We start from the raw sequence: 12,733 nt of genomic DNA, 5'->3' as shown, positions 1-12,733 counted from the left end.
TGCAAAAAATAATATTTTGGTGTCATAATTTTATATACAATAAACAATAGTACTAATGGGTCATCTTGATAAGATATTTATGACTTTTCTGCAAATTTATTTACAAAATGTATGCTTTGAGCAACTTCATTTTTAATCAACATAATCAAAGCAATGTCAATCACTCTGCAAATGCAAGCTCACTAATGAATTTGATTAAGTTTTTATTTAGAGAAGGATTTTTTTGCTGGTTTAACTGTTACTGGAACAGTTAATGAGTATAATGTAGGCTATGACAACTTTGGGTTAACTTTTGGAAAATCTTTTTTAAAATACAAATCTTAGTACTCTAGAACTGATGATTCTGGAGAAACAATTTTTCTAAAAAGATTTAACTCCACACAAATCAGTTTCACATAATTCTGAATTTAATTTTAAATGTAAATTCACACAATTGCATTTTGATATTTTCTCTGGCATGTCCTCTAACATGAGACAGGCATATAAGAAATCAAAAAATGATCTGTGATCTTTATATAATTTTAAATACTTGTTTATGCTTTCTATTACTGTATCTAATTACAAGGAAAAGTTAACTTTAGAACTGTCCTCCTTGTATAATTGGTTCACCCAAAATTCATATGAAAATCATGTTCTTTCCATCAAATCCTAGAATCTTTAAATTCAATGTGATTTCTTTTCTTGTCTTTTGTGCTGGTGATTGAAAATAGGGGTGCTTTTCCACTGAATCACATTCCTTGTCCTCTTTTTATTTTTTATTTTGAGACAGGGCCTCACTAAGTTGCTGAGGCTGGCCTTGAGTTTGTGATCCTCCTGCCTCAGCCCCCCAAGTTTCTGGGATTATAAGCGTGCACTACCCCACTCAAAAACTCTTTGAAGAAGTCTAACTGCCTTATGCATGTTATTTCAATGTCCATATGTGTGCTTTTATATATAATATTTAACTGACAAGGTTTATTGCTTGCTTGTTCCTGTCCCAGTGCTGGGGAGTTAATTTATGTGCAAATTCCATAGAGATGAGTTGTGGGGACAGAAAGGGAAGCTGGTCTCCCACTGTGTATGCCCATACTATATCCACATAGAATCCCTCCTTTCCTCTGGGGCCACAGCCATAGTCACCATTGCTTCTGTGGATGGTGCCAGTGCTGTTGCTAATTCCAACCTGAGCCAGGTCCTGGTCCCCAGAAGCATATTAAAACCCTAGATGTCCCAGACCGTCCAGGTGCTCACATACATGCCTGAAAGTCAGGGTCATTCCTTGGTGAGTGTGCTACCCACAGTCCACCACACTGAGGGCCTGAGCCTCTGTGTGGCTGCACTTCCACTTAGTGTATGTCCTCTAATTATGTACATGCTCCATAGATCCCTGGGACTTCATGTATAAAACACAAGTTCAAAGATAAAATGATTAACAATAGGGCTGGGGTTGTAGAGCGCTTGCCTAGCATGTGCGAGGCCCTGGGTTCGGTCCTCAGCACCATGTGAAAATAAATAAATAAAATTTAAAAGGTATTGTGTCCAACTACAACTAAAAAAATAATTAAAAATGATTAACAATATTAAGATGGTGATAGCAGAGCATTAAACCAAGCTCAAGTCCCCTTCCAGAGTGGTCCTGTGAGATAGTACAGTTTGCATGCCCAAAAAGTCAGCTTTGGAAGGGCCTATTTCAGTCCCATCACTTTCATTAATGAATCACTTAACCTTTCTGGGCCTTAGTTTTTTTGTTTTTTTTCTTTTTTCATAAACAAAATGGAATTTGAACTATCATCAAATCCCTTATAGGAAATACCACAAAGCAGCCTCATTGAAAACTTTTTTTTTTTTTTTACTTTTCTATGTATTTCTGAAGTTTATTTTATAAAACAGTTAAGCAGAAAAAACTGTCTGATAACCTTACTAATGACACAGAATAGCTAAATGTGTCTTGAATTTTACATTTTTTTAAAAAATCTTTATTTTCTTTCTTTCTTTCTTTTTTTATGTGGTGCTGAGGATTGGACCCAGTGCCTCACATGTGCAAGGCAAGCGCTCTGCCACTGAGCTACAACCCCAGCCCAGAATTTTACAATTTTTAATAACTTTAAAGTCTAATCTTCTCTAGAAATAAACTTGGTGAAGAATTTTAAGATAAATTAAAAGGGATGATGAGAGTTTCCAGGTCCATTTGTTATTCTTTCTGTGACATATCCTCTGTCAATTGAGAGCTAACACAGGACTTGCCTTGTGCCTAAGGGGAGTTGGATTCTTTAGCAGCCATGCTGATTTTCAATATCCAGACATAAAGGGACACAGAAAGGTCAGAGAAAGCACAAACTTTCCTAGGAGTTTTGTTTTTCAGTATTAGAGCTCATGTTTCAGCCATGTAAGAGGAGGCTCGGGATAATGAAAAGAGCTAGGGTCTCAGAATGACCACCACCAGGTCTGGAGATCTCCTGCAGCCAGAATTTGGCTGCGTGATTTACTGCAATGCTTTATTCTCTCCAGACAGTTTCAATGTCATCATCTATTGGGTGAGATAACCTGGTGTAGAAACTCAGTACTTTGGATCTAATATTTAGGATGCTAATTTAGATTGTATTATTATTTTTTTTAATATTTTTTAGTTGTTGTTGGACACATGCCTTTATTTTATTTATTTTTATGTGGTGCTGAGGATTGAACCCAGTGCCTCACACGTGCTAGGCAAGCGCTCTACCGCTAAGCCACAACCCCAGCCTCAAGATTGTATTATTTAGTAAGTTCAATGCTTCAACTAATCATCGTATTTTGATAATTTTTCCCCTCTCCTCCCCTCTCCTCCCCTCCCCTCCACTCCCCTTTCCTTCTCTTTATTTAGACTTTAACCAGACAGGATTTAAAAGGGGAAATAAAAACCTTATTTCTTACACTAAAGTATCATGGCTCTAGAACTCTTTAAAATAAAGTAAAGCTAAATAAAGTATCTTAAAGCCAGAGTTAGAGGAAAGGACAGTGGACCGGTTTTTCTTTCTGTTCTACCAGTATTGGTTTTAATATACCATAAAATGGAAGATCATTTTTATCTACTTTTATGTCCTTAAAGAGATGTCAATGTAGGTTGCATATTTTATATGTAGAATGTACTTATAAAGAGCCTTTAATACATTAAAACAGAAGTGCTAAGGTCTGAATTTCCTGTTAATTGACTCTGATGCTTAATAACATCATAAATTTATTGTTTCATAGGATATATTTATATACACACATATATATATATATTTCCAGAAATTTCTATGTCATAAAATTAATTTTAAATTAAATATGCTTTTTTTAAAAAAAATTCTTTCATTTGGTAAAATACCCTTCCTCACAAACCTATCACTTATACCATAGAGATTTTTATTTTTTAGTACCAAGGATTGAACTTAAGGTTGCTTATCTACTGAAACATACCCCCAGCCCTTTTTTATTTTTAATTTTTGAGACAGGATCTTGCTAAGTTGTTTAGGGCCTTGCTAAGTTACTGAGGCTGGCTTTGAACTCACGATCCTCTTGCCTTAGCTTCCTGAGTTGCTGGGATTAGAGGCGTGCACCATTGTACCCAGTGAGTTTTTTTTTTTTTTTAATCACAAATATATTATAAAAGTGTTGCTGCTTTTATGTCTATGTAAAAACATTTTAAACATACAGCAGGTTGTTCTCTCCCTGATAAGCAGATCTGCAATATGGTCTGCAACCTTTTGTGGGTAAGAACTGAAGTGAGGGGCTGGGGATGTGGCTCAAGCGGTAGCGTGCTCGCCTGGCATGCGTGCGGCCCGGGTTCGATCCTCAGCACCACATACCAACAAAGATGTTGTGTCCACCGAGAACTAAAAAATAAATATTTAAAAAAAAATTCTCTCTCTCTCTCTCTCTCTCTCTCTCTCTCTCTCTCTCTCTCTCTCTCCTCTCTCACTCTCTCTTTAAAAAAAAAAAAAAAAAAAAGAACTGAAGTGAGAATTTGTTATGAAGACTCACCATTTCTGTACCACTGGACCTCTGGCTGGAAATGTTTAATTTCAGGAGTGATGACTACACGACAGCCCAGACTCATTGTCTCTCCTTCTCTCCCAAAAGACACATCGAATTTGTCATCAAAGTGGATCTCAAACTTGGATGCATAACCGTAAGGGGTTACAGCAACTGAACACAACAAAAACAAATATCAGTAATTTTTCTCTTCTTCTTTTTTAATCCAAGATACACAAGCATTTGCATAAAAACAGGCAAAAAAAAGTTGAAATAAAGACTGGTCAAATGATTTATCTGGGCAAAAATTTAATTTCATATAAGAAGTAGGTAGAACATACACATACCAAATTGACATGGGAAGTCTTGCTTCATTGATCATAGAAACTAAATACTTAGTTTCATTATTGTGATGAACAGAATTTAAAAGGTCAGGTTTAATGTCTTGAATGCAAACTAATATCACATTTAGCCTAGACTTAATATAGTGCAGGCTAGCTGCAACATATGCACTTTTTAATTTTAGATTTTGAGTTATACTATACTGCTGTACTCTTGGGACCAAATGACCACATCAGTTACTCATAAAAACAGTTTTTCAGTAAATTACTTCCTTTTCTTTTCTTTAGTGACGTAATTTTTTTTTTTTTTGGTACCAAGGATTGAAATCAGGGGCACTTAACCACTAAGCCACATCCCCAATTCATTTTTGTACTTTATTTAGAGACAGGATCTCACTGAGTTGTTTAGTGACTTGCTGATTTGCTGAGGCTGGCTTTGAACTTGTGATTCTCCTGCCTCTGCCTCCCAAGTGGCTGGAATTATAGGCATGTGCCACTGCAGCTGGTTCTTTAATGACCTAAAATTTTTAAGTATTATAAAAATGTAAATGGAATAAAACTAAAGTTTAAAATATATAGCTTTAAAAAAGATTATTCTCAATGTATAGATTGGATAAATGCCTGTATCCATAAAGTCTCCTCAATTTTAGTTTCTCTTTCCTCAAAGGAAAGGGGGCAGGAAAGAAGTGATAACTTAGTGATTTCATAGGAAACACGAGTAAAATTAAAATTCAAACTCAACTCTCAAACTTAGTCCCTTTCTCTTCATGTTTCATTTCTTTTCCTAACTTCCCTTTGAAAATGCAACCTAGCATTGGGTTCAATTTTGCCAAGTATTGTTCCAAATATTTAATAGCGATCAACACAGTTAAGCCCTAAAGAATCTTCTCAGGTAAGGACTATTATTATCTCTATTTTATAGTAGAGAAAAGGGAAGCCTAGAGGGATTAAATAACTGCCCACATTTACCCACATAGCCAGATTCACTTTACTGGCAGGATGTTTCCAGAAGTTTTGCTCTCTACTAATATAATGCACTGCCTTGAACTTTGTGTGTTCCCATAAAACCACTAACCATCGGTGAAATAACTTTTCTCCTAAGCACGTCTCCCATCTGCCTCATTTCTAAGTGATGATGTTCCACTGAGAACCAAGAAGAGAGTAGATTTGACTAACTCTTGCTCAGCATTGGAGGGTTGGCTGGTTCCAGTGCTGCCTGAGGTTTTGAAACCAATAAGGAGGCTCTACAGTGATCTAAAAGTTCCAGCAAGCAGTCTCCAACTTCCAGGTTCTTTCTAGACCTGAGATTAAACTGTCTGGGGTGGACTTGGGGTTCAGCAGGAAGCCAGCTTTACCAACCAGAAGATAAATTATCTTTCCTTAGTCACTCCCTCAACCCTTTGTCCTGTGTACTTTCCATTACGGCAAAAAACGGTTTAGGGTAGGGTTGGGAAATCTGTGGGCCACATATGGACTTCCTCCTGTTTAGTACCCTTAGGAATTTTTTTAAAAAATTTTTTGATGGTTGAGAAAAATAAAAAGGAAAAGAATATTTTATGACTGAGAAGCCACAGGAAATTGAGAAGCCATAGGAAATTCAAACTCAATGTTCATGGCTAAGTGTTTACTGGAACTCAGCCACACTCCTTCATTTCCCTACTGTTTATGGCTGCTTTCATGTTCAGTGGCAGAGCTGAGTTGTTGCAACAGACACCATATGGCCCAGAAAGCCTAAAATATTTACAATCTAGTCCTTTACAGAAATGTTTGCCAAACCCTGGCTTAAAATACGGTTTAGAATTAAAAAGACAGGCTACAAGTTCTTTTTCTACCACTGTGTGTGGTCTTGTTCCATGATTTAAACTCCAATCTCTTTACACATCTGGGTAGCATAGATAAAAATGCACCTACTTTGTAAGCTTTTGATGAGTTTTAAGTGCATCAGTACATATAAAAATATCTTAGTACCGTCTTTAGAACAACCAATTAATACGTGTTAACCATTAGAACAAAACCAAGGGTAGGGAGCTTTGTCTATGCTATTTAGCAGCATATTCCAAGCATTTAAACCAGTATCTAATCACACAGCAGGTACTCAATAAACATCAGTTGAAAGTACGAGCCCTCTATCTTCTGTTAGGAACAATGGTTAAGTCAGAGGCCAGTCAGAAGAGGCTCGATAAAATTGATCAGGAAGAGAAGTAGGGTAAGGTGGGCTTTAAGAACCTGGCTTGACAGGAAAGAAAATGTAGAATCATGAACTATGTATGATATGGTGATGGAAATGAGTAGGATACATTCAGATGATAGTGGAATGATCAACAGGCCAGTCTTGGGATTGTTGAGAGGTAAGTCGTAGATTCAAGTTTCCAACTATTTTATCTCAATTTAAATCAAGTGATGGAAAAAGGGCATGATTTGAGATGGGTTCCTTCCTCACTTCTACCCATCCTCCCCACCCACATATGGAACTGATACTAATGATTATAACTTGGAATATTAAACTAAGGGCCATCCCATGAAGTCAGTGAAGTAGGCGTCTACAGATATATATAACTAACCATTTAGGTGAAGAACTAACCTCTGAGAAAAGACCTTCGTCAACCATTTTCAAAACCACTATGCGTTGTTTAATGTGTGGAAACACGTTCAGGCTTGACTACCTTTTTCAGCCTGAGCATTGTAAGCATATAAGGATTTCAACAACCATAAGGAGTTTAATTTTAAAATATGAATACGTTCTCATATAGATAAAATGATTGAAGTTCACAAATTTTCAAATTACCACTGACCAAAATATTTTGAATAGTTTATTGTTTAACCACATTTAGACTGGATTTAAAATTGTACTTTATAAATAGATGTATTTATTGATTCATTCATTATCAAATATCTATGCTGTGCCAGGCAATGGAGTTCAGAGATAAAGGGTTCAGCCTTGCCTTCAAGTGGCTCAAGGACCGGTAGGAGAGATGATAACCTAAGAGTTAACCATGTCCCATGTCAAAGACACTCAGAGGAGGAGCCATAGCCTCACTGAGGATACCTACTTCTGACTGGATGGGACAAAGGGATAGAGTGGAGGTCAAACATGGTTCCTCAAGGGGGTGATGCTGACCTGAATTTTTAAGGATGAGTGGAATGTTGTGCTATAGGGTAGGGGGCGTGTGGGGGAGTGTGTGCCCACACTTAGCGTGTTTAGTTACATCGCTCTGCTCAGGTTTGCATAATGATCTTTCTCGGTTTTAACACAAGAAGACTTAAAATCATTTAAGTCTTGCCATTTTTGGCCTATCATATCTGGATTTCCAAGTAATTTGACCCCAAAAGAAAACAGTAACCAGAGAATCTAAAACAAGCAAAAACAAAATACCCACAAAACTTAATACATCCATCCTCGCATATATTATATTACATATAGTATCACTTAATTCAGCATTATAGAATAACTTATTATGCTGTATTTTACATAAAGATGACATTTAACAAATATATTATTCAACTTACAGCTGAGGGGCATGGTAGAAGCCCCAGCATGGAAGCGAGTCTCATCAAACTCTCCTTTATATCCTAGAAAAGAGAAATACATGTGAACTGATTCATGATCAACTTACTGATTTTTTTTAAACAATCGGAAGAAATTTTGTTAAAAGAAAAAAAAAAACACTTTGAATAAAACAAATGCAGCAAACCTACTCTTTACCACAACTGACGCATATGCTGAAAGCTCTCCTTTAACGTTCATCGCTGAGGCCCGGTACTGAGCCGTGTCTTCAAAATCACATCTGAAAGAACATATAGAAACAAATGGCCGTCACAGTGACAGACCTGGGTAATTACTGGCTCTTCTATTGGGGCACTCTTGGCACACACAGCACACTGCCACTCAGTGGCCAACATGTGGCTTTTGGGGGCTCTCCATGAAGCTACTGTCTCTGGTCTGATTACCTGTGGGATTTCATACAGTGCAAGAGACCTACTGCAGTTCCATGCCAGGAGCTCAGTGGGAACTACACTACGGTAAACTTATCTAAAGCTGTTTTGGGAGGAGAAAATGTCCAGCCACGTGTTTTGTGGCAGGTAACTACCTGGAGACACACCAGAGGGTCTGGCTGCCCTGCTGCCCAGTCTTTTGTGGTGGGTTTCAGTCTGGGGGCCCAGGGAAGAGAAAGAAGCAGCCCCTCAATTCCCACAGTCTCCCTGAGCCATAAACCTGAGCGAGGTTGGTTTCATGTATGGTTCTATGTTTTAGGTTCAAAACACCAGTGAGTGTTTACGCTCCAATTTTACTACCGTTTGGGTGCACTTGGAATTTCAGCCTACAGCCTAACCCAAGAAATGCCCATTGGAATGTTTTATAAAAATGGAATTAGGGAGAAAGGGATCTCACAGAGAGAGAGGAACTGGCTAAGATTTCAAAGAAGGCTGTTTTGTATCTCATCCCACCAGTTCCCCATGTTCTCCATTATTCCTCAAGGTTTGGTTTCATTTGTATAAACTTACTTCTTCTTATAGAAATTTTACAGACAGCAACAGAACCCAGGAAGGCAAATACAGTAGTCTGTCTCATAGTTTTTTAATTTTGAAAGCAGCCACATTTTTCATGGTTGCATCAGTAGAACCACTCTCTGGCAGAAGTGGTGTGACTTAGATCAGAGTCAGTGCTTGGTGAACAACACAGGCCCCTGGGTTCTGTTTGAAGCCTGGTATCACTTGGGCCAACACCTCTGATCTGGGGAGAAAAATACAAATCTTTTGAGAATAGAATGATGGAAATTTCACCTGGACATCTCAGCACCCTATGGTTTTATCTAAAGTGAAAAGGATTAGAGCTTGCTTAATTTTTTTTAATCCATAAAATTTGGTGTGGGTTGCAATACCATTAGGGGAGACAATAAACCTCTGAGGACTTGGAAATTTTGGTTTGGGATCCATGCTCAGATTTTGCTTTAGATTTTTGCTATACCCTCAAACATCCCAATGTCTTATCATCGCTTCACATACATAGATTGACAAGGTATATGGTTTTCCACAGCTCCTGGTAAGCTGAAGGAAAGACAGAACCTTATCTCCAAGTCCAACCTTTCAATGCCACCTACCCCAATCTCTATGGCCTTTTATTGATTAAAATCAAGAGTATGACGATGATGTTGATTCAGGACTCTGAAAGGATAACTGGAGAGAAATGACTATTTATATGACTATTTATACAACATATTTTCTTGCTGATGTCTATGGAAATTTCTCCAGTAATGAAAATATGAATAAAATATATAAATTATTTTTTCTCCTCATCTTTGACTAAATTCAAATATAAAATCACATTGGGAGGCAGTGTGGGCATGGTAAGGATTAGTCATGAGGATCACTTGTGGGTGTTTAAGAAGCTTCCTATTGTCATCAGGCTGCCCTGGGAGGAGAAGCAGAGAGCGACTGTTAACTGGGGTGGTGACAAACTTCCCTGAACGATTGTTGGATGACACACACAAACATTGGTGTTCTCTTACGTGTTGATTTCCAGAGTGTGCATTCCATATCGACTTTCAATAATATACTTTCCAGGGTTTGCATGGACGTTTATTGGCACTTGATTTTTATACCTGTAAGATGATGGAAATGAAATGAATCTACTGAAGTGCAAATAACTACATGATTTAACACACACATCCAATTCTTCTTCTTGTGGGGACAACTTCTATAAACAAGGCCCTGAGGATAGCAGTGGCATCTATTTATTAAATATAAATTATATGAGCTTAAAGAAATGCACTTGCAATACAGTAAAAGTTCTTGCTGAAGTACTTTCCCTTCTTCCATAAAATTTACTTGAAAAACATGAACTATTCAGAACAATATGGATGAATCTTATGTACCTCTTGTTAATGGAAAAACCCGATTACAAAAGAGCACAGAGTGTAATAAGTGCAAAACCAAAAAGACCAGATAATGCAGCGGAAGGTCAGGATAGTTATTTCCTGGGGTGAAGGGTGGGGTGTAAAGAAGGCATCTTGGATACTGATAAAGTCTGGTTTCTTGATTTGGGTGTTGTTATGCAGGTTTCTTGTTAGAGGTGTACACAGTCTAAAATTCACCAAAACTCTATATTTGTATGTAACATACACTTTGTTGTGTATGTGTCAATAAAAAGAAAGCTAAAAATTGACCATTGTAGACATAACAATGGAGGTTTCATGTTTGGCTCACTGTGTGAGATGAAAGCAAAATGTTCCTCTTGCTAACATTCTTGCATGTCATTATTCAAAACAACGTCATTATACTGAAAGATCATTATATTTGAGTGGTTTATTCTATGTCATAAACAAACATGGTTCTTACTTTGGAAAAACTTATAAAGTAGAAAAGGAAACTCCTCTCACAAGCTAAAAGCTTCTCTTTTTCTGACTGTTCCATGGGTGGTTAAGCCTCTCAGTCCCCAGAGGGTGGGCCAGGCCACACATCTGTAAGTGGCACCTGGATTCTTTCCATGTCCTCATGTTCTCAGGAGCCAGTGGTTGTGGTGTCAGACCACCCTTATCTCCTTAAACCAATTCTTCCCAAAAGAGGAGCTGGGTTTTCCTTTGAGACACCCCACTTCACATATACAATACTAATAACCACAAATGATAGAGGATTCACCAAGTGCTCTATGCCTAGTCCAAATCAGTAAATTCAGTCCTTGCAACTACCATATGAGGTAATGCTTTCTTTGGTTGACAGAAGAAGAAACCAAGGCATCGAGAAATTAAGGAACTTGCCCCACATTGCACTGCTAGGAAGAGCAGAGCTGGGATTTAAACCCAGACAATCTGGCTCCTGACCCATGGATGTCTGCATTTTCCAATTACTCTCTATGGAAATGCATACTTTTGGAAATGATTATAAGGATATTTAGGATCAGTGAAAATGGTGGAAAGAGACAGAAAGAATATCAGCGTTAGCCAGTTCTTTCCTCTCCCTAACTCCTCTCCCTCTCTCTCTCTCTCTCTCTCTCTCTCTCTCTCTTTTGTGCGCATGCAAACACACACACACACACACACACACACACACACACACACCACACCTTGTGCCCCCACTGTGGTTTTTGGATGGGTTTGTCCCCCAGGGAATGTGTCAGAAGCTTGGTCCCCAATGTGGTGGTATTATGAGTGGAACCTCTTAAAAGTGATTGGGTGCAAAGTTATTTGGGTCATTACCCTTAGCATTGTTAAAGTATTTCTGATGACCCTGGTTAGTTCCATGAGAGTGAATTGTTATAAAAGAGCAAGCCTAGTCCCTCCTTAGCCTTTGACACTATGTAATTTTCACTTCTTGCATTAATTCTCACCATGATGCCATTTGTTATGTTATGACAGAGCTAAGGAGGACACTAACCAGAACTGGCAACTTGTTGTTTGGATCCAGCCTCCAAAACTGTGAGCTAAATAAATCTCTTTCTTTTACAAAATAGCCAGTCTTAGTTTTTGTTATAGCAATGGAAAACTAATGGAGTTTCTAAAGCAAAATCATTAATTTTTGTTGTTGTTGTTGTTATTTTATTTTGAGACTGGGTCTCACTATGTTTTCCAGTCTGGCTTTGAACTTGCCATCTTCCTGCTTTAGGCCCCCAAAGAGTTGCAGTAACAGGTGTGGGGCCCCTTGCCTCAAAATGTTATTCATTTTCTTCACCTTGCTCACTCTCCTTTCCAAGCAAAATTTCAACTCATCCTTCAAGATTCAGATCAAATGCCACTTCTTCAATAGACTCCTCTTTAAAAATCCCACACAATATGAATAATCAATCAGGATTACTTGGTTCAAATTGCTAACTATAAGATTTATCAAAATAATGATTGGATCTGTGTTTCCTCTATGAGGTTGCCAGTCCTCTGATGAGGACTGTCTCTGATCCATATTTACTTCTAGTCCCACTCTTGAAGCAGGATGAGACATGGGGGAAATAGTAGGTACTCAGTGTTGGTTAATTAGATAGAAGACAATTACTGTGTGATGCAATAGATAAATTGTAGCTTCATAATTTTTTTCTGAAAGAATGGAATTCTGACAAGCATATCCTTCATGGTAGGGATAATTTTAAAAAAGTGCATACAAATAGAGAAAGCTGAGGCATTTGCTTCTCTCAGATGTGAGTTGAAGAGGGTTAGTCTAGCTACAGTCGCAGCTGCACAGCAGGTGTAGTTGTATAACCCTCTCCCCCACCCACAGCAGGCATTGCTACTCCACCACAAACTGTTTCCTGCCAGCCCAGAAGCCACCTCAGGCAGCTGTCTCCTCACAGGGCTCTAAACAAAGAGGACTATTTGATCAGAGATGGACTGTCAAAAGAAATCTTCTGGCCACTCCTAATCTTCAACAGTCCCCATTTTGATAAACGACAGGGTAGAACAGGTTGATTAGCACGTTCTTGGATTGGACTGGTTTAGGTC

At 38.1% G+C, this 12,733-nt stretch overlaps 1 protein-coding gene across 1 annotated transcript in view; it reads right to left on the bottom strand.

Moving 5' to 3' along the window:
* MYOM1 (myomesin 1) overlaps positions 1 to 12,733 on the bottom strand; it is a 129,932-nt gene that overhangs the window by 78,060 nt on the left and 39,139 nt on the right. Inside the window, exons 6-9 of the mRNA XM_081263340.1 lie at positions 9,818 to 9,910; positions 8,007 to 8,095; positions 7,818 to 7,880; positions 3,979 to 4,143 (exon numbers count right to left, since the gene is read on the bottom strand). Of these exons, the coding sequence (XP_081119466.1) occupies positions 3,979 to 4,143; positions 7,818 to 7,880; positions 8,007 to 8,095; positions 9,818 to 9,910 (410 nt within the window). The remainder of the gene's footprint in view (positions 1 to 3,978; positions 4,144 to 7,817; positions 7,881 to 8,006; positions 8,096 to 9,817; positions 9,911 to 12,733) is intronic.

The sequence above is a fragment of the Spermophilus citellus genome (genome assembly GCF_964194105.1).
Source record: "Spermophilus citellus genome assembly, chromosome: 12".
Taxonomy (NCBI): domain Eukaryota; kingdom Metazoa; phylum Chordata; class Mammalia; order Rodentia; family Sciuridae; genus Spermophilus; species Spermophilus citellus.
The sequence above is the reverse complement of the archived record's forward strand: the minus strand, read 5'-3'. Positions and strand labels throughout refer to the sequence as shown.